The sequence below is a fragment of the Rhamphochromis sp. 'chilingali' genome (genome assembly GCF_963969265.1).
Source record: "Rhamphochromis sp. 'chilingali' genome assembly, chromosome: 16".
In the NCBI taxonomy this organism is placed as follows: Eukaryota; Metazoa; Chordata; class Actinopteri; order Cichliformes; family Cichlidae; genus Rhamphochromis; species Rhamphochromis sp. 'chilingali'.
Genome location: NC_137943.1, coordinates 27382635 through 27410421, shown reverse-complemented (window position 1 = coordinate 27410421; position 27787 = coordinate 27382635). Strand labels below are relative to the sequence as shown.

General features: G+C 42.0%; 4 protein-coding genes across 4 annotated transcripts; 3 read left to right on the top strand and 1 right to left on the bottom strand.

Annotated features, from left to right (window-relative positions):
• Window positions 1-416: 416 nt before the first annotated feature.
• pex19 (peroxisomal biogenesis factor 19) lies at window positions 417-5579 on the bottom strand. The gene is made up of 8 exons (XM_080907967.1): window positions 5507-5579; window positions 4049-4137; window positions 2948-3110; window positions 2766-2851; window positions 2514-2684; window positions 2261-2431; window positions 2129-2173; window positions 417-1945 (listed from the first exon to the last, which is right to left on the bottom strand). Exons 1-8 carry the CDS (start codon window positions 5568-5570, stop codon window positions 1859-1861), a joined length of 876 nt encoding a protein of 291 aa, XP_080764093.1. The 5' UTR covers window positions 5571-5579; the 3' UTR covers window positions 417-1858.
• Window positions 5580-10442: 4863 nt separating this feature from the next.
• On the top strand, window positions 10443-16806 carry LOC308383653 (myeloid-associated differentiation marker homolog). Its single transcript, XM_080861702.1, has 2 exons — window positions 10443-10572; window positions 14255-16806. The coding sequence occupies exon 2, from the start codon at window positions 14336-14338 to the stop codon at window positions 15215-15217; it is 882 nt and encodes a 293-aa protein (XP_080717828.1). The 5' UTR covers window positions 10443-10572; window positions 14255-14335; the 3' UTR covers window positions 15218-16806.
• A 972-nt stretch (window positions 16807-17778) lies between these two features.
• On the top strand, window positions 17779-25270 carry LOC308383364 (myeloid-associated differentiation marker homolog). The gene is made up of 2 exons (XM_080861281.1): window positions 17779-17927; window positions 23061-25270. The coding sequence occupies exon 2, from the start codon at window positions 23125-23127 to the stop codon at window positions 24004-24006; it is 882 nt and encodes a 293-aa protein (XP_080717407.1). The 5' UTR covers window positions 17779-17927; window positions 23061-23124; the 3' UTR covers window positions 24007-25270.
• Window positions 25271-26269: 999 nt separating this feature from the next.
• On the top strand, window positions 26270-27151 carry LOC308383279 (myeloid-associated differentiation marker homolog; the record flags this gene model as incomplete). Its single annotated transcript, XM_080861145.1, has 1 exon — window positions 26270-27151. One exon carries the CDS (start codon window positions 26270-26272, stop codon window positions 27149-27151), a length of 882 nt encoding a protein of 293 aa, XP_080717271.1.
• Window positions 27152-27787: the final 636 nt, after the last annotated feature.

The following is a 27787-nucleotide window of genomic DNA, read 5'->3' as shown; positions in this document are numbered from 1 at the left end:
CCATCCACTTTGTCCAGTGTACTCATACCATTAGCAGCAAAAAGCCCCAGAATATGATACTATGATACTACTTTTGTCATGTTAAAGACATTGTGAAAGAAGCCATTAAAAGCCCCAAATTACAGTGACATGTTCAAAATGAGTGTATATGAATTTATTATTTATTAATTATTTATTACTTGAGGATTTAAATTTGAAAAATCCTTTTACTTCATTTACTGCAGAATTTCTCCAGTAATGCAGCATATTTTATAAAAGGACCACAGCTTTAGGATCATGACTACCGCATACACGAACTGAAGTGCAGTAAGCTTACAGTAAAACTTGTCTCTGAATGCAGTTGATTATGACACAATATTTCTACTCATGTTCCATAAGCAGTATGAAAGAAATGACAAAAATCACACCGGGAACAATTGCAGTATATCATTAGTTTTATTTTATATATTTACAGAAGAATAGTGTCAAAAAGGTTTTATTATCATCATTCTTTTTATTATTTTTAACGGTGCTGTGGGAAACATTTGCATCGGCCCTGAGAGTTGAGTCCCACCCCACACTGGGATGAAACCACAGGTCTCTGTGAACCTCTGCAGCAGAACTCCCCTCAGCTGATGTAAATCGCATCTCTTCTCAGCACATGGCTGACTGATTCCTTTCACAGAACCCTTTATTATACAGTCACTGATGGGCTGGTGCTCGTGTGATATCTAGATCTCTCTCTACAGTTACAGAAGTCAACTGTTGTCCGCTACACAAACCCGACAGCCACTGCCAGAAAGTGCCAACATCAGGTTGTTGTCTTACCCAATAGCGCATCTCCATGATTTAGTCACCTCTTTCTCTCTCCCTTTTATGTAACACAATGTGATGTTTACTACACTGTCTGTCGCCTTCTCTGGAACAAACATGACGCACTTTTATAGGGTTTATTTTCATGCCCTCAGGTGATTATTGTTCCCCAGCGGGGACCCCATACCAAAGGAAAACACCATTTTGCACATTGAAAACACTGGGAATCACAGGGAAGCACTTTGCACAGTAACTCTACACTATAATGATCACTTCAACCACAGCAAAGGCATCCAGGAATCATCAATCACTTCAAATCAATATTTTGGAATGAGGAATAGCGAATGGTCTTATTAAATTAGCTGGCTTAGTTTTAAGAGGTAAAGGAAATCTCTTATGAGAGCTCCACTCCTCTTTAGTTGTTTTATAGTCTTTTAAATAACTAACAAATGTACACATTTTTCATAGTTTTCTAGCATGTTAACCATAAACTTTCTAAATTAAAGCTTTTATCTTAAGTGAAATGTTAGAAAACAATCACTTGGTGCCAACTAGGGATGTTATTGCAAATTCACACCATTTTAAAGCCGATCGTAGCTGAATAATAGATGAAATTTCACGTTCTAATGAAACCTAAAAACAACAACTTAAAGTCACTTTGAAAAGGCACCGTTTATACCCGTGAAGTGCTTTGATGTAAATTACCATAAGGTTGAACAGTATGTAAAAACAACACTGAGAAGGCCAGTGGTATTTTCTTCTTACAGAAACTCTGCTAAAATTAAAGAGTGAAGGAATTGTGGCAGCTGCTAATGAAAAGATGTCCAAATGTTCTTAGTTGTACCTTCTGTGATTTTTATGGAGAAGAATGTGTGTTTGTTGTTTGTGATTCCTTATGTTGCTTCTGTTTCCACACACTTTACTCTTTAGGGGGGAGAGCAGTGATGACGGATTAGTCACACTCCTGCCTGACATTTGCTTCTCATTCTGTCCCTCTCCCCCGCTGCTGACACACACAGCGACCCTTCGGCTCAAGTGCTTCAGATGGACACCACCACTCCCCTCATCACATGATGGAGCACTGCTCGGCTGACCCGGCCCCGGGGCCCCCAGGAAGATTGAGAGAGTCCATGTCAAAGTTAAAGCCAGGAGGCTGGAGAGGAAGAAAAAAAAAAGAGGAAGAAGCCTATAAATATTTGTGCTCATTTCAAATCACATAAAATTCAGATTAAAACATCAACCGCAGTTCTGTTATGAAAGGGACAATCAAATGACAGCACATTTTCTTTCCCTGAAATCTTAGTGAGGTCAAACACACAATGGTGTTTTTACTTACCGCATCACCTGCTAGCTCTTTAGGTGGTTGTCCAAGGTCTTGCAGCTGTTGGTAAAAGAAACAGGATAAGTTACCAGTTTCACTCTACACATAAACTGCTTTTTTATGAGATAAGAGATAGTGCTGCATCACCTTTTGCATCAGGTCCATGATCCTCTCAAATGTGCTCTCTTTATCTGCTGCACCCTCTCCCTCTCTCTCAAAGAGCTTACAGATGTCTCCCATGATTTTGGCCTGCTGCTCATAGCGCTGGTAATCCTCTGGACTAAGGCTCGGTTTGTTGGTTTCCAGCCACTCTGGGTACTGCAAGAATGAAGTAGAGTTAATACAAATACTGAATGGGACACTGCAGAATATAATGTCTGCTATAAAACCAAAGGCACACCTTAGTAGTGATTTCCTTCAGAGATGGATAAAGAACCTCCTTAGAGAGAAGATTCTGCATGATAGACTGCATGATGGGCAGGATGTTTCCATCATCACCACCTCCTTCACCCTCCTCCAACCCTAGGCCTTCTAGTGCTTTGACAAGATCATCTCCAGCTAGTCCCGAAGACTGCAAAAAAACAATCAGACTATGAAGTTGCTCTCATTTGCAAAACCTTCATTATATTTGCTCAATTTCAGCTTGACCCACCTTCAGGTTGTCTGCATTTTTGGCCAGCCCCTGAAGGGTTTCTTTTAGACAGCAAGTGAATTCTTGTTGGGAGGCAGTGTCAGTACCTGCTCAGAATAAACAGAGTATTTTGTGTAAACTAACAAGCCAAAATAGGCAGAAGACTAGAAGTAAACTATAGTCAACACAAGCCTATATCTTACCAACTTTTCCCGCAGCCTCTGATAGCTTTTGAAAGTGTTGGAGAAGCTCCGGCTCCTCCTGAGCCAGCTCCGTCATGGCCTTCTCCCACTCCTCCTTAGCTTGGGCAGCCATGTCCCCTTCAAAGAGAGTCTCGAAGAGCTTACAGTCCTCTAGCAAAGGGGGCTGAGACAGGCAAAGAAGAGAAAACAAACAAAATCCCTTATATAGAAATAAGGAAAAACAGAGGAAGATGTTCTTCTTTTCAGTGCATCTGAATTGAAACAGTTTTGTTTTTTTATTCTAGACCCGACTCTAGCTTACAATGTTTTAAACTTGACATAAACCTGCAGCAGTCTTGCTTCCTAATAGTAAAAGAACCAACATTTGAAAGCTCAAAACTAAAATAACACTGACACTTTCTAGTTGCAGTTTTGGATAGAAAATTAACAGAAAAAGACAAAAGCACTGCTTTATCAGTCAAATATTGCCATCTGCAAATACTGATATTTACTGATATCAGGAAATAAGAAAGTTGCGATGTTTATCTGTTGTGTGACTTCAGTTTTTTGGTGATGAAGGACTGAAAAGACTTCAAATTGTGTCAGTTATTTCTTAAAATCAACATGTCCTAGATTCCCTAACATTAGGGGTAATAAATTAAAAAAAAAAGAAAATGTATTGGTATTCACTATAAGCCAAACTTTTATTTAAAAATTTGCCACCGTGACACCACCATGGTTGGACTCAACTCTGATGGAGATGAGACAGCGTACAGGACGGATGTAGAGAACTTGTCCCTCTGGTGCTTAGAAAATAACCTGAAGCTGAACGTCCTTAAATCAAAAGAACTCATAATGGACTTCAGGAGGCACAGACAGGTCCATTCCCCTCTCATTAGAAATGGAGAACGAGTGGAATCTGTCTCCACCTTCCGGTTTCTGGGCACCCACATCTCAGCTGATCTCACCTGGACCCACAACACCATCGCCCCGGTAAAGAAGGCCCAGCAGCGGCAGCACTTCCTCTGTGTCCTGAGGCAGAATAATTTGAACCGGAAGCTGCTGCTGGCCTTCCATTCCATTCTAAATATTATATTCTATTCTAAATTATTTCGCAAGCACCTTTTGTGCACCACTGCTGGCTGAGGACGAAGCGGCTGCAGGGTCGGGGGCTGGAGGGGCGGGCGCCTTGTCAAAATCATCCAACGCACCTGAAAGAAAGCGATGATATTAGAACCAATTCACTCAAAATGCTTTTAATGGTTTCATACTCACTGACAAATAATTATCCAGTTATTCTATTGCTATGGGATAACTGGATAACATATAATGCTGCAGCAATTTTTCTGAACTTTAAAATAGTCATTCTTGTTTTTAATCAACTCATTCTGTGTTCAAAATTTAAAAAAAATTCATTATCAAAGAAATGAGCAAAAACATAATATATTCACATTTTAAAACACGAAAGCGGTGACTTTTTTTTTTTTTTTAAACTAACCAATTAATCAACAATCACTTCATTCTTCAAACACCAATTCTGGCCTTTAATTAGGAAAACAACAACCTGCTAAAGTTTAAACTGAGCATAAGAGTGGCAAAGACAGGTTATTTAAATAACTTAGAATATGGAATGGTTGTTCTGAAACTGCTGATTTACTGGGCTGTTCCCACACAACCATCACTGGGGTTTACAGAGAATGGTGTGAAAAGAGAAAAGATCCAGTGAGCAGCAGTTCTCTGGGTGAAAATGTCATGTTGATGTCAGAGGTCAGAGAATAGCCAGGAAGCTTCGAGCTGACAGGAAGGCAACATTAACTTAAATAACCACTCAATGCAACCAGTCAACATACAAAATATGCAAAATACATCAAACTTTGAAGTACATGGGCTATAGGGGCATAAGACAACGCCAGGTGAAATTCCTGCCAACGAAGAACTAATTTGAACATTAGAAGATTAGAAAAGGTTTGACTGGTCTGATGAGTCTTGATTTCTGCTGGAACATTTGGATGGAAGGGTCAGAATTTGGTGTACATAACACAATAATATGTTGTCTTATATAAGACAAATGATGACTTTAAACTGAAGGAAAAACATATAAAGCGGTTTGAAGATTTTTTAGCCCTTTTCTGATTGTTTTATTATTGTTATGAATGTCTTTTATATTGAAAACCTACTGTTGAGAAAGTAAAACTGTAGATGATTTAGCCTTTATACATATTTGGAAAAATAAAACTGTTTAAATCCTAAGCTGGGTTGTTTTGAAAATTTGCCTTGAACAAAATATGTAGTTAAGGAAACTGACTCCGTGTTCTGTGCAGATACACGATGAAGGGCACAAACTGAACCCGGATAAAGTTATCTGACAGCAGAGACATTAAGCGATTCGTGCTGACGTTTCTTCTTGGACATTACTCCTGCAGACCCCGGCAGGAGCACCTGACGTTGAGCTAAGCCCTGACACGATGAAAGCACAACAACAACAAAAAAAGGACACAGCGACACCACGAAGCTGCACGAAAACCCCACTGCTGTGTTCAGAAATACACACACTGATAAAATATTAATGCCGACTCTTACTGTCCAATAATTCTTCCAGCTCTGCATCGTGCCCATCGGACGACCCTCCTGGTCCTGACGCCATGATGTTGCCTTCACCAACCCAGCGCGGAAACTGCCGCTTCTGCTGTAAAAATGTCGCAAACACCTCTACGTCACTCCTCCGAGTGAGCGCCGCCTCGTGGCCGGTTAAATAGTTTACTCTGGAGCAAAGTGTTGTTTAGTGTTCTGGAAAACACGCACACAAAAGCACAAATGTTTACATGATACTTCCTGTATTTTATTTGTGTTTGTATTAGAATTTATGTGAGTTTTTAAATGTTTTCTATTTAATTGTGTTCCCCTCCTTTTTGTCATTATCCCATCTTCACCTCATTGATCTTATTTGTCCATTGATCTTACAATGGACAAATTCTGTATCTGTAAATGTATACTCATTGATAAGAAACCACACTGATCTGTACATTTAGTCAGTTTAAAACTCGCACATATTAAACTACAGTTGTTTTATTTGAGAGTTCTGATAGAGAAGTATAGAGAAGATTAGAAGGACTTGGACTGTGAATCTAGCCAAAGTGTGTGATAGAATGAAGTCAGGAGTGGCAGAGAAGTGTGAGGGCGGTGCGGGACACGTGTGAGGACAGTGAGACAGTGGTGATGTATGCAGTTTAATTGATAGATGGGTTCAAGGTGGACAGGTTGGCAGATGAGGTCAGCCTGGAGTCTCTGTGGACGTCGACGTTGGTGGCTCATATTGTGATCTATATTGAGAGCAGGCAGCAGGTGGAAGAGAGCCTGGAGAGATGGAGGTTTGCAATGGAAAGAAGAAGAATGAAAATACGTAAAAGGCAAGATAGATTACATGTGTTTGAATGAGAGGGAGACAGGTGTAAGAGTGAAGCTGCAAGAAGCGGTGATAGTAAAGGTAGTTGATTTTAAATACGTTGCGTAAACCATCCAAAGTAATGGATGGTGCACACGAGAGGTGAAGAAGAGAGTGCAGGCAGAGAGGAGTGGGTGCAGCCAAGTATCAGGGGTGATGTATGATAGAAGGCCAGCAGCCAGAGTGAAATACAATTTTAAGGCTTACAAGATGACCTGCTATGATGACATCTTAGAGATCATGGCGCCATCACTGGAAATGGTTACATCAGAGGGGCAGCTCAGGTTGAATGGCTTGGAGACAAAGTTAGTAAGGAAAGGCTGAAATGGCTGGATCATGCAAAGAAGATGGATAGTAGATATACTGATATGCATACATTTGACAAAGGGTGTTGAAGATGGAGCTGCCAGACAGAAAGATTTATCAAGACATCACATATTTGCAAAAATGCTCCGAAGTTTTTGGAGACGTCCATTTTTTGTCATGCTTTGTGGCAGCTTTTGAACATCTGTGACATCTATTAATGTCAAATCTAGCCTTTATTTAACAACATAAGCAAACTCTATGTTACAATAATTGCACAGCCATTAAGGATCAAATCAGTTTCTGAAAAATGTTCTGTTTTTTCTCCCTCTGCTTGCATCTTACTGTCTTTGAGGCTCGGGACCAGCACTCCTGTTGTTGGACAGAAAGACATCAGTAAGTATTTTGGTTTTCCAATATATTAGCAACTGTCAGTGACATTTATATTAATCAGGCTGAACTTTAATCATACTTTAGATCAGCCTGTTTTACTTATTGTTTTATTTGTCCTGTGGTTTGGGGAAGTTGTTTCTTTACTAATCTTTTCCTGTCTTCTGTTATTAGACTTGAGATATGGCTGCACGATGCTGTTGCTGGTGACTCCAGTTAATTCTACAAGACATGCTGTGTAAGTAAACAAACAACAGTTTGGTCTGCATTTCTTGAAAGATCACATCCCCCAAACTTAGTTTAGAGGGTCTACACTGTATATAGTGAAGTCTGCAAGTTTTCTAACAGCAAAATTTGTTTTGTTCCCAAATCATTTTGCACATCATTAGAATGAAAGTTATTGGCCATGTTTGCATAGCCCTTTTTAAAATGATGCTTTCATGACATTATTGTATGTTGGGTGGGGGTCAGGGCTATCCAGACTGACAATTGGGACATTGAATGTCACCTCTCCGCTGGGGAGGGAGCCTGAGATTGTGTAAATTGGAGTCTGTTTTATACCAAATGCAGAAAAAAATGTTTTAAGAAAGCAATTAAGTTCATGTTCATGTTTGTTTTGTTTTTGTTCCAATATGATTGTTTGCTTGCAGGACACCAGGAGAGATGAGTCCTCCGTCACAGATGGTGTGGTCAGTGAAGATGGTCGCCTGCAGGTTCAAGCTCATTGCATCTCCAACGCACATCCACTGCCACTGTACTTAAGGGAAGTTAAAGACTTTCTTCTGCACCTACATTTGGATCACCTCGATCCATGATAGTCATTCAGGCAGTAATGCCTGGACTGGAAACAAGCCATCCTTAAAACATTACAACATTCCAGCTCCTGTGTTGGAATGAAAAACAAATGTGTTGTTTAAATTAGAGATTGCACTTGTGACAGAACAACAAATATTTTATTTTGATTATATAAGTAAGTACAAAACAAACTTGAGGTAGGCCTAAACTTATTTTCAGAATAATTAGATCTGAGAATGTGTTTCATTGTAAGATTATAACAGTGATGGCAATATAATTGTTTGTTGTTCAGCAGAACAGTGTCCAGTATGTTGGCTGTTATACTTTGTTGTGTTTGAAAATAAAAGTTGGGCTGATTTTTAACATCATTACAAAAAGTGTTGTTAATTATTTTTAATCATATTCAGGTTACCACAAATTGTTTTTTCATTTAGTTGAACTTGAAATGTTTGTCAGTAGGTAAACAATTAAAATTGTACAGTCAGAAATATCAAGTTATTCTTAATACTGCAGACTTGCAATGTATAAGTTGTCCTAACAGTCATCCTAAGTAAGCTTTACTTAGTTTTTTTTTGAGGCAACGAGTTTCCTCAATTTTTTTGAGTTCTGGGAACTAACAAGGCTGTACAGTGTACTCAAAATGAGTAAGTTGCCCTAACTTGGTCATCTTACGTAAACTTGATCCAATTTTCTTGAGTTCTGGGAACAAATGAGCTTGTACAGAGTACTCAAAATAAATAAGTTGTCCTAATGTAGTCATTTTTAGCTAAGCTTTACTTAGTTTTTTTGAGGCAACGAGTTTCCTCAATTTTTTTGAGTTCTGGGAACTAATTAGATTTTACAGTGTAGCCCCACAGGCCTTAATTGTTGAAATGTGAACGATTTAAATAAGTCAAATCAGTCTTGTATAAATGCCTATGTGATACCAGAGGTCGGGGGTTTCCTTTTTCTATTTTCAGGAAACGTCTCAGTTTTACAGTCCATACAAATAAATATGGTTGTCGGGGTGTCGTTGCTAAGCAACAGCATGAAAAAATATACTCCGAGTGTAAAGATTCAGAGGGAAGCGCTGACAAATGTTTAGCACATCCGGCCCGTAGCGATAGTAACGCTGATGGAGATGACAACATTGATTGTTCACGTGGGGCTTTCTAAAACGTTAACGTCTAATTTTCTAATCAGATATCAGGCAACTCAGGGGTGTGTCCAGGATGGTACGTTGTGGGGAAATCTGAATATTTAATCACAAATAAATACAGTGTAGAAAGTAGGTGGATGATTTTCAGTGTTTAAACATTAGTTTTCATTAATCAACTAATTTTCCAAGGAGCGAAACACATACTTATATAATTGCCCCCATATAAAAGTCATGTCCCCGCTTAAGTAACACAAAGGTTTTAGGATACCATTATTATCAACATCACGTTGTTAGATGATAATTATTGATTCATTAACCTGTACGTCACTTTTACTTTGCTGCTGGAGATTATTTTACTTACTGAGCTATATATTTCTGATTGGTAGTAAAATATGCAATATAATAATTAACTACAGCTTTAAAATAAACAGCAGCCTACAAGATTTGCAAGTAAAATAAAAATAGAATATAGAACTATATTCTATCACCAGCCCTATGCTTTTGTCCAGTGACATTATGATTAACAGTACTACAATTATTCAGTAATACTTATGTAGTTATGACCACGTGTGAATAAATACCTGATTAGAAGGAGAAAGGAAAAAAATAATTTTTTTTAATCAAATCTTTTTTTTAATTATTATTTTATTATATTTTAGTTGTTTATTTTTATTTACTGCTACTGGGATTATGGTTGATCTGAGCTGTCCTAACTCAAAATGCTGCAATGCAATTTCAAAGTAAGTGGAAACAAGTGATGTTAAATCGAGATTTTGAGATTAATAACCTGAAACTCTGACTTACAGATGGCAAAAATAAGTAAATAAATGAATCAGTCTCTCTCACACATATACACAAACACACGCACATACAAATCAGATTTGGAAACAAGCTTCCATAGCTTATAGCAAGGTATTGCTAATTTCCCAGCCATTTTCTCTTATCAGCTTCTTGGGTTCTGCCACCATCTTTGCCGTTCGTGAAATCTCCCTTAAACTTCAGTCCAAGATGTATTTGAATGATACTGAAATTAATTTAGGTCAGTGTTCAAAATAGTTAAATATCACGATGGGTGGCAAGTCGTGCTTCTAGAAGGATTCTGGCACAATCAAAAGTGAACTTTCAGGTAGCTCTGCATTTCCAACAAGCATATCATGCTAACAGACTTCACATAGAAAGCTGCAGTCACTCACAGAAGCTTTTCATTATTTTGATTCCCTGCTTTTCATTAGTTTTGCACCAATAAATAGTATTAAACTAATTAGGAAGATTAGATACGAGGGCTCAGAGTAACAGAGCAGTAGCCTGGGTAGCATGGAGGAGGGAGATGAGGAGGAGGAGAAGGAGGATGATTTAAGTCAGACGAGAATAACGGTGCAGACATTTGACGCCTAATTTGGTTTTTTGGGCGGGGAGCAGCTCGTCTGAGCTACTAGAAGATCCAGCCAGGGGGCTGAGGACCTGCAATCGTCGGCTCTCCTACCACTTGCATGTTCTCAGGAGCTGAGAGCAGCAGCAGCAGCAGCAGCAACGAAAAGCAGAAAGGAAACTTCCCGCTGTGGTGTTTTTGCGATCAAGGTAGGCGTTTTGAGAAGTGTACAGGAAAGTTCACAGCACACAGTGGTAGACTTTACTGAGAAGAATTGATTACTTAGTCTACACGTTTATTTTGAAAATCTACAGGCTTTCGACGAATTAGAATTTTCCACCACGAGGAGTAACTTTAAATATCCAGATGTTTTACTAAATATTATCGCGTAGTTCGATTTTTCAAAAGAAAATGTTTGTTATATGTTTTTGAGACTATATAAAAGACTGCAGTGTGGTGTGTTTCTGTGGTTGGAGCAGGGTGTGGCAAGTGGCACTCCCACTTTACTGTCAATGAATGAACTGCATGAGACTAAAACAGAGCTGTCAAACTTACATGTTTTACTTTACAAAGGGGTTACATTCTCCTTTTACCTATTCCCTGACATGCCTAAATATTTCTTCTTCTTCTTTTTAAAGTTTTTCCTTTAATTTTAATTAAGAGATGTGGCTTTTGTTGAGTGAAGAGAAGAGAAGCAAAATGTGATCCTCACTGTACCTTTTATCAGAAGGATTTTGTGCCTCGACTACTTAGGCATTTGCTGAAAAAATCCTATCAACCTTTCAAAACGCAGTACTCAGTTTTGAATACACTGACATCATGCTCTGACTTGCACATACTGAAATTGTTGGCCAACAGTGTTCATCTTGTGCCTCCATCTTTGTAAGTGGATTATAGGTGAAATTGAGTAACTAATGTTGTGTCATGGCAACAAAACAAGGACACCACATGACCTCTCTGCTGGGACACTGAAACATTCGTTTCCTGAACATCTTGACATGATAGTACATCTTAACATTTGTGTGTGCGTGTGATATGTGTAAAACGACTGTGCAGAGGAGCATGATGCTGTCACATCCTGATATAATCTATTTTCTATTTTCAGCATCTCTTGCAATTAAGGAAGCCCCCCCCCCCCTTGTGATTTCCATGCTGTGCTGTGTGACGACACTTTTTCCACGCTTTTTTCTCTATCATGACTATTTTTCTCTCCTTTATTCTTTCCTAATTCAATTCCACAAGTAGCAAAGCAATGGCAGTAGGAGTAGCGGGACTGATTTTTCCATTACGACCCTCCATATTCATTTATTTTGAGTGGTTTACACAAAGCATAATCGGTACCCTGACTCTCAGGCTGGGTTGGGACTTTTGAACAGGGGGGGAGAAAGAGGACAACTGATGGAAAAGAGAGGGAGTAGCCAGCCACCAAATGAGACCACGAGGAGGAAAGCAAGGAAAGAAAAAGAGAAGAAAAGACAAAACTTGGCAAACATGACAAAGTTACCAGTTGTTCAGCAGCAGCCAGACTGCAGCACATCTGGAACCCATGAGTAACTTGGAAAATTTTTATAAGAAATAGGGGAGGAGGTAGAAAGAGAAACGAGGAGTGGTGAAAGCAAGGGGCCTTGTAGTGACTCAGCCTTCAGCTATTCCACTCCATCACTGTGTTTAAACTATGTGTCCTTCTGTGGCCAAGGCACAGGGCTTCCCCCGTGTTCCCCTCCTCCTAGGGTGAAGTGAGTCACCCTGAATCAGTTTGCATGGTCTTTTTTTTCCATTTCTCTCTTTTTGTCCACTTCTTTGTCTTGATACCTCACCACCAGTTTAGATTTTCACCTCCTCGTCCATGACTGTGTCATAGATGTTTAATAGGACTAATGTAAACAGGCCTTTTCTCCATGTTTATAACTGTCTCTCTGTGTAAGCTGTGTAAGGAGAGGAGCACTTGTGGAGCCAAGCAGGCAATAGGTGTCATGAGGGGAAGGGAGGAAAGGGAGGAAAGGCAGCCAGTGTTGCCAGAGTGAATCTGAGCTGTGAAATGTTAGCTGTGGAAAAAAAAAACAAGGAAACAAATCCAACCCCCCAAAACACCACTGTAGATCAGCTGCTATATAGAATTTTCCTAAAAGCATTAGCAAGCACAATGACAGGATATGAACTCTTCTGTAAGTTGACTAATCTTGTCAACCTTGCAGTGCAGTGCAGCTGCCCAACCAGTTGCAGTTTGAGGTAAATTATATTATCTGGAAAATACTTGCATACAGATCGCTAAAAGCATTTTGTAAGTAATTTTTGGTATGAAGTCTGGAGATAACACTAGTACTAATTATTTTGGGTGGAAGGCTGAGCAATAAAATTGAGCAAACGGTAAGAAGGATGAGGGATAAGTGTACCAAAAGATATAAGGCAAAAACAGCGATGCTGTGTTTTGTATCAATTTGTATCAAGTTAAGTACTTTTTGAGTGAAAACGTTGCATTCAGCTCTGTCATGGCAATTTTGTTTTCTGACATTTTAAAGTGTGCCTAGCTGATTTCCAGCTCTGTAGCTTTGTAAAATTAACAGAAAAGCTGTTTGACTTCTACCATAGAGCCACTCTCTTCCCTTGCAAACAGAAGGTTTGAACATTTAGTGGGTGGGGCTTCTGAGCCTGAGCTGTCTGGAGCTCGAGCTTTCGTCTGAAAAGGATTACCACTAAAAATGGTGACCTGATTATTTGAAGTGTTGACCACTTTAACATGTGCATCCACCATTATGACAGTATGACACCCCAACCCCTGTGGATTTGTAATCTTCTGCGTTGAAGCGTTAAGTTTGGCATTCTGGTCATGTGGATGCTGTGGTTAAATCAAACCTTCATTTACTAAATGAACACTTGCCAATCTGAGGAAGACTCAAAGTAGAAATTAAGAGTATAAACACACTTTATACTGTCACCCAAAAAAGTAAGATTATATATAATAAAATAATAGTGCATTCATTCTCTTCATCATTAAAAATGTTTTTCATTGTCTAGTCATTGTAAAATGCTAACGTCAGCTCTTACCCCAGGTGGGTGTAACTTAACTGAAAGCAGCTCTGTAGCCAGCTGAAGAAGTAGTGACAGGCAAGTAGTGACATACTTGTTGGACTAAATCTTACATTTCCAGAAATATTTCTAGAAATATAAACTTTTTAACCACTGACAAAAATATTTTAAACTACATTAAATATTCTAGTCAAATATAAAATTTAATTAAAACACCTTAAAGATATTAGATATTAGGATCAATATCATTTTGCTTGGTGCTATGTTACACTGAACTTTCTACCCAAAAAAGGAGAGGACAAAAAGACTTCAGCTTTCCTTAGACTATATTCATAGTTTAAATTCAAAATTGCACTGTACTTGCGACACTGGGAGTGGGTGTGGAACAAATAGGCCACATTTGCAACACGATGACAGACAGGGGTCTGGGGAGTTTGTAGCATAACACCCATCTCTGAGGACATGACTATTGAGCAATGTCTGAAAGGAAGAGGCTGCACTTGGTACTTTAATTCTGTTGTGAGAACACGTCTGGAGCTTGTATGAGACATAAACTACCAGAGAAATTAAAATGGTGTGTTCACCAGCTGATTTGACCAGATGTGAATGGGCTGTGACCACAGTGAACTCATTATTTGCAGTTTCGAATTGGGTTTTTAGGATTTGAGTTGTTGTTTAAGTCATTCATGAAAATACAACGGTAGAATTGTTCCACTCAGAAACTGGTATGTAGTCGGATGAACCCTGTTTGCGCACAGGTTGCTGGTCTCGCATAGTTGTCTCTTATATTTCATCTAGAGCCATAAAAAGTTGCATGAGACTCTAAAACACCACTTACTAATCATTATCTTTTTCTTCTTACAGATTTGTCTGCTTGACAGAGGAAACGCCCACAAATAAGAGGAAACTTTTCTGCTTCTCTCATCGCCCAATTCACCTCTCATTATGGCTATAGTCCTCCACTCCAGCCCTCTGCTGTGGACACGGCTGGCAGCCCTGGCTTTCTCCTGTGTGGCATTCTCTGTGGCCGTGCATGGTGCCCAACTCGTGCACGGCACCGGAGACTGGTGCATCTTCTGCTGGGCCTTCAGCTTTGCCGGCACTCTGCTCGTGATTCTGGTGGAGCTCTTCGGCCTGCAGACCAAAGCCCCTGTTTCCTGGAAGAACTTCCCTATCACCTTTGCCTGCTACGCTGCCCTACTCTGTTTGTCCGCCTCTATCATCTTCCCACTCTACTTCCTCAAGGGTTTATCGGGCTCCAGTTCGGTCCGCGACTACCGTATCGTGGTAACCGTCTTCTCCTGCTTGGCTACCATTGCTTACATAAGTGAGGTGAGCATCAGCAAGGCGCGTCCGGGTGAGGTGGCCGGCTACATGGCCACAGGACCTGGACTATTGAAAGTCTGTGAGACCTTCGTGGCCTGCGTCATCTTCGTCTTTGTGAGTGACCCCGTGTTGTACGACCGTCACGATGCACTGAAGTACTGCATGGCCGTGTACTGCATCTGCTTCATCCTGTCAGCAGCCATCATCCTGCTCTGTATAGGCGAGTGTACCGGGTACTTGCCTTTCCCATTCCCCCGGTTCCTGTCAGCCTACGCCATGCTGGCCGTGGTCCTCTACCTGTCAGCAACCATCATCTGGCCTATCTTCAACTTTGACCCCAAACACGGTGGGGATAAAAATAGGCCATACAACTGCAGCTCACAACCGGGGTTGTGTTTGTGGGATAAGCGCATGGCAGTGGCTGTACTCACCGGTGTCAACTTCATCCTCTACCTGGCAGACCTGATCTACTCCACCCGTCTAGTATTTGTCAATGCTTAAAAAACAGGAAATCACGCTAGCAGTATGCTCCAAATAAAATTTAATTTGCCCACTTTGACAAAGGCTTTGGAATTGCTGTCTCTTTTATTGCTACAAGCAAATGGTGGCATACTCAGTCTAGCACTCTGATCACTTTAATGGTATCACTTGAGGACAAGCCGTGATAGGAGACTAGAGAACAAACTTTAGCATGATAGCACAGCTGAGACAAATCCTGTGTGACTCAATTTGTTGTTTTAAATTTGCCCTTAAAATAATATGATTTGACTTTTGCTAGAACCAGACAGAAGGAGAAAAGCATGCCCTATGGCCCAAGCTGCCCTAACTGTGCAGTGGTAAATATGGAAATGCATTTAAAAAAACAAAAAATACAAAAGAGAGTGTGCTCAAACCATGAATTAAGCTTTTCATAGGTAGAGATTGACATATTCGGCTGGTCAAAACACAGATCTTGCGCTCTTTTTGGCCCGAAACGTTAAAAATTAGCCCTGAAACCTTGCCGAATTAATTTTGTGTGAAGTATACTGCATGACTGAATTTCTTAGAGAGAAAGTGAGAGAGAGAGAGCGAGAGAGAGAGAGAGAGAGGGGAGGAGTTGGAAGCAAGTTAGTGGTTGTGTCTACACATACAACAATATGACTTTCTGTTCATGTATTGGGGCATGTAAATGGCAAATATTTGCTTCCAGTCACCCAAATAGACTCTTATCTTTTATATAGAGACCTGAATGTGATTGCTGGAATCTGCTGATATTACTCAAAATTTTTAATGGTAGATCAGTTCCCATTTTTATACAGAAAATACATTTTTCATGTATGCAGGGATGCTTTGGATAGTAGTAATCTACCAACAGATTTCCCAAAAGAAGGCCACGTCTTATTTACATGCTGTGTTCATGTAAATAAGACAGAAAAATAAAAACAAAGCTAATGTTGAGTTTTTGTTTGATACTTTTGGCAGAGTGTATGTCAAAAGTGTATATATAAAAAGAAAATCAGTGAACATTTCAGATTAACTGTTACAGAAAATATTGCAGTGCCATGTGACTGACTTTTGTGGCCTTTTTTTTAAATGGCATCATTAAACTTCATTGCAGTACACAAAGCAGCTGACAGGGTTGCATCAGTCAGTCATTTCTTTAAGTTCATATCCCAACAATTCAACCACTTAAAGAAGTGATGAATTGGTTTACATGATGTTAAAGATGATTGGTAGGCTAGCTTTTGCTCTTGTTATGGAATGTGCATATCTGTGAGCTATAATCTATTGTAAGAACATATATGGATTTAAAGAAACAAGAAAAACATATAGTCAAAGTGCACGTATTAATGTTTTCATTGTGTGTTTATATTTCTGGTGTCTCCAAATATCCAAGAACCTACTAATGCTGGTCCCTCACAGCTAAGGTTATATTCATTACATCTATTTGTTTTGTACTGCTTATAGAAATCTAATAAAAAGGTTTCTCTCAGTCTAGATGTTCTTAGGATTGTAGTCTTTACATTTTTTATACTTTGCTGTTCCAAGTGTGGAAACCGCATCAGTGTTGAAGGAAAATGTATTCCAGTGTTTCAATAAATCCACATGATTAACAGATGTTTGTGTGTTACTTTCATGTTTTTATGCTTTGGTTTAGTCCCCATATGATCCAATTTGAACATTTTATTTAACTCTAAACTTATTTTTAGCCACCCTGTTGGTGTAGCTCCTCTTCTTAGTCAAGGCTGAAAAATGCCAACGTCTATTAGAAGCTGCAAAATCTGGTATAGATATTTAATACTAAGTGTGTGACACACACACATAGGAAAATAACTGGTAAATAAGTAGGTACCTGTCCAAATGGAAACAGCCAGGGTTTAAAGCAAGAGCCCAAAAAAATCAATACCTTCAGTGGCAACACGGGGCTGGCTCCAAAAGTGAGTCCCACAACCAACTCTAATGTTAATACCTCCACCTTTCCAGCCAAAAAAAACAGCGTGTTGGTCTAAAGAGCTTGGAAAGAAAGCAACTGAACTTCTTTGAGTTTCTTGAGTTTCTATTTAAAACTGAGGTGAAACGCCATTGTAATGGAGAATGTCACTTTAAGAGGGATGGACTTGACCTCCTGACTATGAATAATGAAGATGATAAGGTGCTGACTCTATGAATCCACAATCTCAACAGGGTTGTCCGATAAGAACAGATGGCTTATCCACAAAATCCACTGCCACTCAGGTATCTGCCGTTCACTCATTTATTTAACAAGAATCCGAGGTACACATCCATAATGTGAGTGAGGGGATTTAACAGGCTGTAAAATGCTATATGCATTGTGTTGAAGTGATGGTGTGGTTTCTGTTGGAAAGAACATAAAAGTCTTCCATGATTATGTGAACAGAGTGAATTAAATGTGTAATACAACAATACAAACAATACTGGGTAGTGGAACGTTCAACCAAAATAAGGGAGTATCAACAAATGCTAATTTTACTATTTACATAAACCCTAACTAGGCACTTTACACTATAGCCAACATGAGAAATTAGTGACGGTCCCTTAATGACCGCATGGCAGAGGCTGCTTGGGCAGTAACATTCAGTAAACAAAGTGTGCGCCAAGGATTTAAACAAGGGAGGATAATGGCTGCAGCAAAGAACAAACAGGATAAACACAGAAACTTACAGTCTCATGGACCACACTGCTAACAGCACAAGGAACGAAAATCCACACGGTGAGTAAAACTCTACTGACTCTCCCCACCTGCAGCTCCGACCGAACTCTGCGTCGAAGTGTGTGCGTAATGATGAGGTAGAATTGTGTCTTCTGATTGGTGAAGAGGATGGGTTGCCTCACCGCTCACAGCTGTATGCTGATATATTTACTCGGCAGATGTGGCTCTGTTCGTCGGTTCAGCCGACGGGCTGGCCTTTTGTACAGCCGCCCCCAACTTTGCGGAGCAAAGGTGCACTTCACTCAGGAAGGTCAGGCAGTAGACTCCGGTGGAAGAGCTGTGAGTCTGATGAGTCGAGCCACTGGTCGGGTGTATGTCTTGTCTCCAACCTGTATCTGAACTTTCCGAACCCTGCCATCTGCTCCAGGGATGACTTGGATGACCTTACCAACTGGCCATATGGCACGAGGGAGCTGCTGGTCCACAATGAGAACGATAGTGCCAACAGTCAACTCATCTCTTTCCTGCTGCCATTTATGCCGCATCTGGAGTGAAGGTAGATAATTCCGGATGTAGTGGATCCAGAATTGATCCGCCAAGGCTTGACACTGCCTCCACCTACAACGACTCAGGAGTTCTGCTTCTGGGTAGACGACCTGTGGCATACTGGAATCAGGCCGCCCCATCAACAACATGTTGGGAGTGATTGGATCAGCATCTGCTATGTCTGAGGAGACATAACCTAGCGGCTTAGAGTTGATGATGCTCTCTACCTTGCTGAGTATCGTCCTAAAGACTTCCTCAGTGACATGCTGCAAGCCGAGAATGGTATGCAGCGCAGACTTGATGGAACGAGTCTCCCGTTCCCAGGAACCACCGAAATGTGGAGCCTATGGAGGGTTGAAACGAAAATGAATCTGCTGGCTGGCCAACTGTGACTTCAGAGCTGGGCCGAGGGCGTTGAAAGTCTCCTGGAGTTCAGAGCTACCACCTTTGAAGTTGGTACCTTGATCCGACAGTAGTTCGAAGGGCTTCCCACGTCTCGCGATGAAACGACGCAGTCCCATCAGGAATGAGTCAGTGTCCATGCTGGCAAGCAGATCAAAGTAGACTGCATGGGTGGTTAGGCATTTGAAGATGATCCCCCACCGTTTCTCGGTACGCCGCCCCATCTTGACAAGGTATGGACCAAAGCAGTCCACCCCAGTTGAATAGAAGGCTGGGCGATGAAGTCTTAAACTGGATGAGGGAAGGTCAACCATCTTGGGAATGACCGGCTGACTGCGCCACCTCCTGCATTCAGGACAGTTGTACTGGTGCTTCCGGATGGTCTCTTGTCCTCGAAGTATCCAGAACCTGCGCCGGAGCTCAGCAAAGACCCTCTCGGAGCCTGGGTGAACAAGCCTGCGATCACAATCCTGGATGATGTGCTTTGTAATAAAATGCTGAGGGTCAAGAACGACAGGATGCAAGATGTCTTGACTGAGGGTTTCACATCTGCGAAGCCCCCCCCCCCCCCCCCCCCCCCCCCCACACGGATCAGTTGAACCTCTGGGTCATACTAAGGAGCTAAGGCAAGTAGGCGACTGCTGGCAGCTACCGGTTTGTGAGATGACAGCCGAACAAAATCTTCAGGAAAACTGTCTTCCTGTACCTTCTGGAGGAATGCTAGTTCTGCTTGCCAGTAATTCTCTGCTGTGGGTGTCAAGTTGGCAGCTGTCCCGTGGACAGCTCGAACGTAATCTTCAGGCAAGTCCTGGAAGCCACCGAAAGAAGCAACATCAGAAGCTATCCTTCCGCAGCTCTGATGAATCATCAAGGGAAATGTGGTTCGGGAGCTCTGGGCAGTATGATGCCATCTGCCAGAGAAAAGGTGGGCCCCGGCACGACCAATGATGAGCGGTGAGCTGCGAGAGCAGTAATCCCCGAGTGATGTCGTCGGCAGGATATCTCCACAGGCCCCCTTCAGTTAGCTCTTGAATATCTGGAGCCTGGGATTGGGACTGGAGCCAGTTCAGGGCTGTAGTGGAGTCTGTCCAATAGACAATGCTTGAGATACAAAGGGTGAGTTCCCTCTTGAGAACGGCAGCAAGCTGGGCTCCCACATGAGCAGCACAGAGCTCCAACCTCAGAATGGACTGTTGACGGACGGGAGCAAATCGAGATCAGCGCGGCTAGGAAGGCTACCTGGATTCCCCCCATATGATCTTCCGTCCTAAGGTAGGCTACAGCTCCATATGCCTTCTCAAATGCATCGGAGAAGATGTGGATGCTCTGCTTGCAAAGGGATAGGTCTGTCTCTGGCTGCACATAACAACGTGGCAGGGAGACATCAGGGAGCTGAATCAATTCACTTTCCCATGCATGCCACAGCTTCAGCAGGTCGATTGGCAGATTCGGATCATCCCAGTCTCTCCTTTTCCGCCAGAGATGCTGCATCAGGATTTTGGCCCGAGTGGTGTAAGGAATGAGGAGGCCAAGCGGATCATACTGCTTGGCCAGAACCCAATAGATGTTGCGCATTGTGGGCTCCACCAACTGCTCGGTGTGCCAAATCTGATATCTGAGCTCATCAGACTGACAGTGCCATTGCAGGCCCAGAGTCCGCTTTGGTACATCAGTCCCATTGGGGGAAAACCACAGTTCACTGCTCTGTGAGTCTGATCCAGGTGGCATATGACTGATGAGTTCTGGGTAGTTAGAAGCCCACTGTCGTAATTCGAAGCCACTGGTGAGCAGCAACTGCTGGATTTTGTTGACCAGTTGCTGGGCTTCGGGAAATGATGCGAAGCTCTGGAGGAGATTGTCAACGTAGAAACATTTCTCTACTGTGTGACGGGTATCTTCGCTGGGGCTGCTGTGATCCAGAACGTGCTGCTGCAGAGCATTGGTGGCACAGCAGGGATGTCGCCCTGAAAGGCAACACCTGCCATTCGTAGACATCTGGTTGCCTCGTGCAATCCATCTCTCCAGAGGAAACGGAGGAAAGGCTTGTCCTGAGTCAAGAGGTGGACCTGGTGAAACATCCCCTTGATGTCACTGCTCACCGCAATGGGATACTCCCGGAAGCGAAGTAACACACCCAGGAGCATCCAGCCCAGGGTAGGACCAGCTAGGAGATGCTGATTCAGGCTGGTACCATTGTGCACAAAAGAACAGTTGAATACAATGCGATCCTTGCCAATATGATGAACCATGTGGTGTGGTATGTACCAGGTGTTGCCATCTATATCCATGTCCGCGATGGTCAGTTTACTCACATAGCCTGCATCCACCAGCTTCTGAATTTCCTGGTTATAGGTGGCTGCTCGTACAGGCTTCTTCAGGAGGAGTGGAGGCTTGATGTAGAAGAACCTTGGCTGGACCCTGCAGAGTCCAACCCAGCCGTGTCTTGAGTGCAGCTGGTCCTCCCCATGGACCCAGATGTACAGGCTCTATTGGAGTCAGGAGATGTGGGTAGTCAGAGCCAATCAGCAATAATGGTTGAGCTTGGTGGAACGAATGAAGTGGAAGACCTCACAGGTGGTGGTAGGACCTTTGCAGTGCTGGATGTGAGTGTTTGGCGAGCCCAAGCTCAGTGGCAGTGAATGCTCTTTGGATCCGGAACTGTTTCCAAGGGCTATAGAGAAGGAAACGGAATGTCCTTCCACCGTTCTAATGTTTGTCGGATGGTTCAAAGCGCCAACTCCTCCCTCATTCCCTGAAGGCCCAGCTCTTGGGCAGCACTGTGAAGAAGGATTGTGCGCTCTGACCCATCATCAAGGATGATTGAGGGTCCTCTTCTGGACAGAGATCTCGGATGTTATTCCCAGGATCTGCTGGAGCCACTCGCCTAGCTCACCGCACCTAGTGCTCCAATTACCACGGGGACCACCGTTACCTTCACCCTCCACATCCCTTGAGCCCTTGGTATTTCTCCAGCTATCAGCAAGTTCCTTCTTGCTGATATTAGATAGAGAAGGAAACGTTCCACCGTTCTAATGTTTGTCAGATGGTTCAAAGCGCCAACTCCTCCCTCATTCCCTGAAGGCCCAGCTCTTGGGCAGCACTGTGAACCGCTTTCAGAACCGCTACATCGATCACTACGGCGGTCTCCTTCTGTTTGTCTACCACCACTATGTCCGGTTGGTTAGCCATCTGTATGTGGAAGTCCCACAGGATCTTAGCTCGGTCATTCTCCACCACCCTTGGGGGCATCTCCCATTTTGACCTCGGGACTTCCAGGTTATACTCGGCATGCCTTCATATTTATCTGTCTCGCTCATGTCTGCGGTAGGCTTGCTTAGCATAGGGGGTCTAGCCTTAGGACCCTTACTGGATGCAGACGCCCCAGGCAGGAATCGAACTTGCGATCCTCTGTTCCAAAGGCGTGTAGTCTAACCACTACGCTATCCAACTGCTATCATACGTATATATATATATATATATATATGTGTGTGTGTGTGTGTATATATATCTATATATATGTGTATATATCTATATATGTATATATATGTGTGTGTGTGTGTGTGTGTGTGTGTGTGTGTGTGTGTGTGTATATATATATATATATATATATATATATATATATATATATACATACATACATACATACATACATACATATATATATATATATATATACATATATACACGCCTTTGGAACAGAGGATCGCAAGTTCGATTCCTGCCTGGGGCGGCTGTGTGTGTATATATATATATATATATATATATATATATATATATATATATATATATATATATATATATATATATATGATGCATGTACCCATCACCTCTCTTCTCAGAGATTCCTTTCAGCTTTGTGCTAACCCCAGGGTGTGAATCAGTGACAACTGTCACAACGACTGTAAATTTTTGACCACTGGAGGCTGCAATTCTGTTATGAGAACAAGTCTGGAGCTTTCATGAGACATAAACTACAAGAGAAATAAAAGATGGCGCGCTCACCAGCTGATTTGACGAGATGTAAATGGACTGTGATGGGTTTGACCACAGTGAACTCATTATTTGTAGTTTTGCGTTTTCACCATTTCATTTGTTTTAGCCATTCATGAAAATACAAAGGCATCATTGTTTCACTCAGAAATTATTATGTAGGAGGACTGACTCTCTTTGGGCACAGACTGCTGCATCAGACTCTAGAATACCACTAATCATTTTCTTTTTCTTACAATTTTCTCTGCCTGACAGAGGAAACTCCAACAAATAGGAGGAATCTGTTCTGCTTCTCTCATCGCCCAATTCACCTCTCATCATGGCAATAGTCCTCCACTTCAACCCTCTGCTGTGGACACGGCTGGCAGCCCTGGCTTTCTCCTGTGTGGCATTCTCTGTGGCTGTGCATGGTGCCAGGACCATCCCCATCATCGGAGACTGGTGCATCTTCTGCTGGGCCTTCAGCTTTGCCGGCACTCTGCTCGTGATTCTGGTGGAGCTCTTCGGTCTGCAGACGAAAGTCCCTGTTTCCTGGAAGAACTTCCCTATCACCTTTGCCTGCTACGCTGCCCTACTCTGTTTGTCCGCCTCTATCATCTTCCCACTCTACTTCCTCAAACATTCCACAGGCCCCAGTACGATCCGCGACTACCGTATTGTGGCAGCCTTCTTCTCTTGCTTGGCTACCATTGCTTACATAAGTGAGGTGAGCATCAGCAAGGCACGTCCAGGTGAGGTGGCCGGCTACATGGCCACAGGACCTGGACTATTGAAAGTCTGTGAGACCTTCGTGGCCTGCATCATATTTGTCTTTGTGACTGATCCCGTGTTGTACGACCGTCATGATGCACCAAAGTACTGCATGGCTGTCTACTGCATCTGCTTCATCCTGTCAGCAGCCATCATCCTGCTCTGTATAGGCGAGTGTACCGGGTGCTTGCCTTTCCCATTCCCCCGGTTCCTGTCAGCCTACGCCATGCTGGCCGTGGTCCTCTACCTGTCAGCAACCATCATCTGGCCTATCTTCAACTTTGACCCCAGACATGGTGGGAATAGAGATAGGCCATACAGCTGCAGCACAGAATCGGGGTTGTGTTCATGGGATAAGCGCATGGCAGTGGCTCTACTCACTGCTATCAACTTCATCCTCTACCTGGCAGACCTGATCTACTCCACCCGTCTAGTATTTGTCAATGCTTAAAAAACAGGAAGTCAGGCTAGCAGTATGCTCCAAATAAAATTGAATTTGCCCACTTTGATAAAGGCTTTGGAACTGCTGTCACTGTTACTGCTGCAAGCATACTCAGTTTAGCACTCTGGTCACTTTAATGGAATCACTAGAGGACAAGTCGTGATAGGAGGCTAAAGAGCAAACTTTAGCATGATAGCACAGCTGAGACAAATCCTGTATGACTCAATTTGTTGTTTGAAATTTACCCTGAAAATGATATGATTTGACTTTTGCTAGAACCAGACAGAAGGAGAAAAGCATGCCCTATGGCCCAAGGTAACTGTGCAGTAGTAAATATGGAAATGCATTTTAAAAAACTCAAAAGAGAGTGTGCTCAAGCCATGAACAAAGCTTTTCATAGGCAAAGATTGACATATTCGGCTGGTCAAAACACAGATCTTGCGCTCTTTTTGGCCTGAAACTTTAAAAATTAGCCCTGAAACCTTGCCGAATTTAATTTTGTGTGAAGTATACTGCATGACTGAATTTCTTAGAGAGGAAGAGAGAGAGAGAGAGAGAGAGAGAGATGGGAGGAGTTGGAAGCAAGTTAGTGGTTGTGTCTACACATACAACAATATGACTTTCTGTTTATGTGTTGGGGCATGTAAATGGCAAATATTTGCTTCCAGTCACCCAAATAGACTCTTATCTTTTATATAGAGACCTGAATGTGATTGCTGGAATCTGCTGATATTACTCAAAAATCAATTCCCATTTTAATACAGAAAATACAGTTTTCATGTATGCAGGGATGCTTTGGATAGTAGTAATCTGTCAACAGATTTTCCAAAGGAAGATTCAAAAAAATGCTGTGTGCATGTAGAAAAGACAGAGTGGAATAAAAACAACGATAATGTTGAGTTTTTGGGTTCTAGCAATTAGTCTTTTTTTAAGTTCATGATATCAACACTTCAATGATTTAAAGAAGTTAAGTTTACATGATGTTAAAGATGATTGGAAGCCTAGGTTTTGCTCTTGTTATGGAATGTGTGTGTCTGCGAACTACAATCTATTGTAAGAACATATCTGAAAAAAACAAGGAAAGCATATAGTCAAAGTGCACGCATTAATGTTTTCATTGTGTGTTTATATTTCTGGTGTCTCCAAATATCAAAGAACCTACTAATGCTATGTCAGTTTGTGTGGTACTGCTCATAGAAATCTATTAAAAAAGGTTTCACTCCGTCTACATGCTCTTAGGATTGTAGTCTTTACATTTTTTATACTCTGCTGTTTCAAGTGTGGAAACCGCATCGGTGTTGAAGGAAAATGTATTCCAGTGTTTCAATAAAACCACATGATTAACAGATGTTTGTGTGTTACTTTCATGTTTTTATGCTTTGGTTTATTTAAAGCTCCTGTATGGTCCAATTTGAACATTTTATTTAACTCTAAACTTTTTTTTAGCCACCCTGTTGGTGTAGCTTTGTCATGTCACAATGTGAGTCAATCCCCTTGTAAGTCAAGACTGAAATATGTCAAAGTTTATTAGAAGCTGCAGAATCTGGTATAGATATTTAATATTAACTCATTCACTGCCATTGACGTCTATAGACGTCAATGGCAGTCAACGTAAGTTGAACTGAAGCCCACCAGCAGTAAAAGTAGACCTGCAAGGAGGTGCAGGGTTTGCGCACGTAAGGGATTGCGCAGTGAGACAAAAATGTGGTGCAAGTCTTGTTGTGTTTCACTGCCAGCCATTTGAAAATGGCTGGCAGTGAATGAGTTAAGTGTGTGACACACACACATAGGAAAATAATTGGTAATATGAGTCAATAAATATACACATTTACCTGTCACAATGGAAACATCCAGGGTTTAATACAAGCTTGTATGACATAAACTACCAGAGAAATAAAAGCTGGTGTGTTTACCAGCTGATTTGACCAGATGCAAATGGGTTGTGATGTGTTTGATCACAGTGATGTCATATTTGCAGTTTCACTTTGTGTTTTCACCATTTCATTTGTTTTAGCCATTCATGAAAATACAAAGGCATCATTGTTTCACTCAGAAATTATTATGTAGGAGGACTGACTCTCTTTGGGCACAGACTGCTGGCCTCACATAGTTATAGCTTGTATTTCATCTGGAGCCATAAAAAGTTGCATCAGACTCTAGAATACCACTAATCATTTTCTTTTTCTTACAATTTTCTCTGCCTGACAGAGGAAACTCCAACAAATAGGAGGAATCTGTTCTGCTTCTCTCATCGCCCAATTCACCTCTCATCATGGCAATAGTCCTCCACTTCAACCCTCTGCTGTGGACACGGCTGGCAGCCCTGGCTTTCTCCTGTGTGGCATTCTCTGTGGCTGTGCATGGTGCCAGGATCATCCCCGGCACCGGAGACTGGTGCATCTTCTGCTGGGCCTTCAGCTTTGCCGGCACTCTGCTCATGATTCTGGTGGAGCTCTTCGGTCTGCAGACGAAAGTCCCTGTTTCCTGGAAGAACTTCCCTATCACCTTTGCCTGCTACGCTGCCCTACTCTGTTTGTCCGCCTCTATCATCTTCCCACTCTACTTCCTCAAAGGTTCTATGGGCCCCAGTACAATCCGCGATTACAGCATCATAGTAGCCGTCTTCTCTTGCTTGGCTACCATTGCTTACATAAGCGAGGTGAGCATCAGCAAGGCGCGTCCAGGTGAGGTGGCCGGCTACATGGCCACAGGACCTGGACTATTGAAAGTCTGTGAGACCTTCGTGGCCTGCATCTTATTTGTCTTTGTGACTGATCCCGTGTTGTACGACCATCACCATGCACTGAAGTACTGCATGGCTGTCTATTGCATCTGCTTCATCCTGTCAGCAGCCATCATCCTGCTCTGTATAGGCGAGTGTACCGGGTGCTTGCCTTTCCCATTCCCCCGGTTCCTGTCAGCCTACGCCATGCTGGCTGTGGTTCTCTACCTGTTAGCAACCATCATCTGGCCTATCTTCAACTTTGACCCCAGGCACGGTGGGAATAAAAATAGGCCATACAACTGCAACACACAATTGGGGTTGTGTTCATGGGATAAGGGCATGACAGTGGCTGTACTCACCGGTGTCAACTTCATCCTCTACCTGGCAGACCTGATCTACTCCACCCGTCTGATATTTGTCAACGCATGAGAAACAAGAAGTAAGGGTAGCAGTATGCTCCAAATAAAACTGAATTTGCCCAGTTTGTCCAAGGCTGTGGAACTGCTTTCAGTTATACTGCTGCAAGCAATTTGACTTTTGATAGAGGCAGACAGTAGGAGTTTTTAATGGCAGATCAGTTCCCATTTTAATACATTTTTTCATGTATACAGGAATGCTTATTATTTGGATTGTAATAAGCTATCAACAGATTTTCCAAAAGAAGACTCAAAAAATGCTGTGTGCATGGAAATAAGACAGAGGAACAAAAACAAAGATAGCACTGAGTTTTTGTTAGATATTTTTTGCACTATGGATACCCAAGAATAATTTTGGCATGCAGAGTGGAGCAGCCAGGGAATAGTACATGACCTGCTCTACCTCCTCGGCTACAGCCACCCTGATGTGATGCTGTCGTGTCAGTATGGACCAAAATTGAGGAATGTTTTCAACACATTGTTGATGTTATCTTTATATGTATTTAAGTAAATTATGGCAGTTCTTAAGGACAAAGGGCATTCAACCTGGGACTAGCAAGGTATGCCTAATAAAGCTTCCAGTGAGTGTATGCTTGCAGTTTAGGATTCCTCAGGATTGACTGTTAAAACTGATTTTCATTCATCAAAT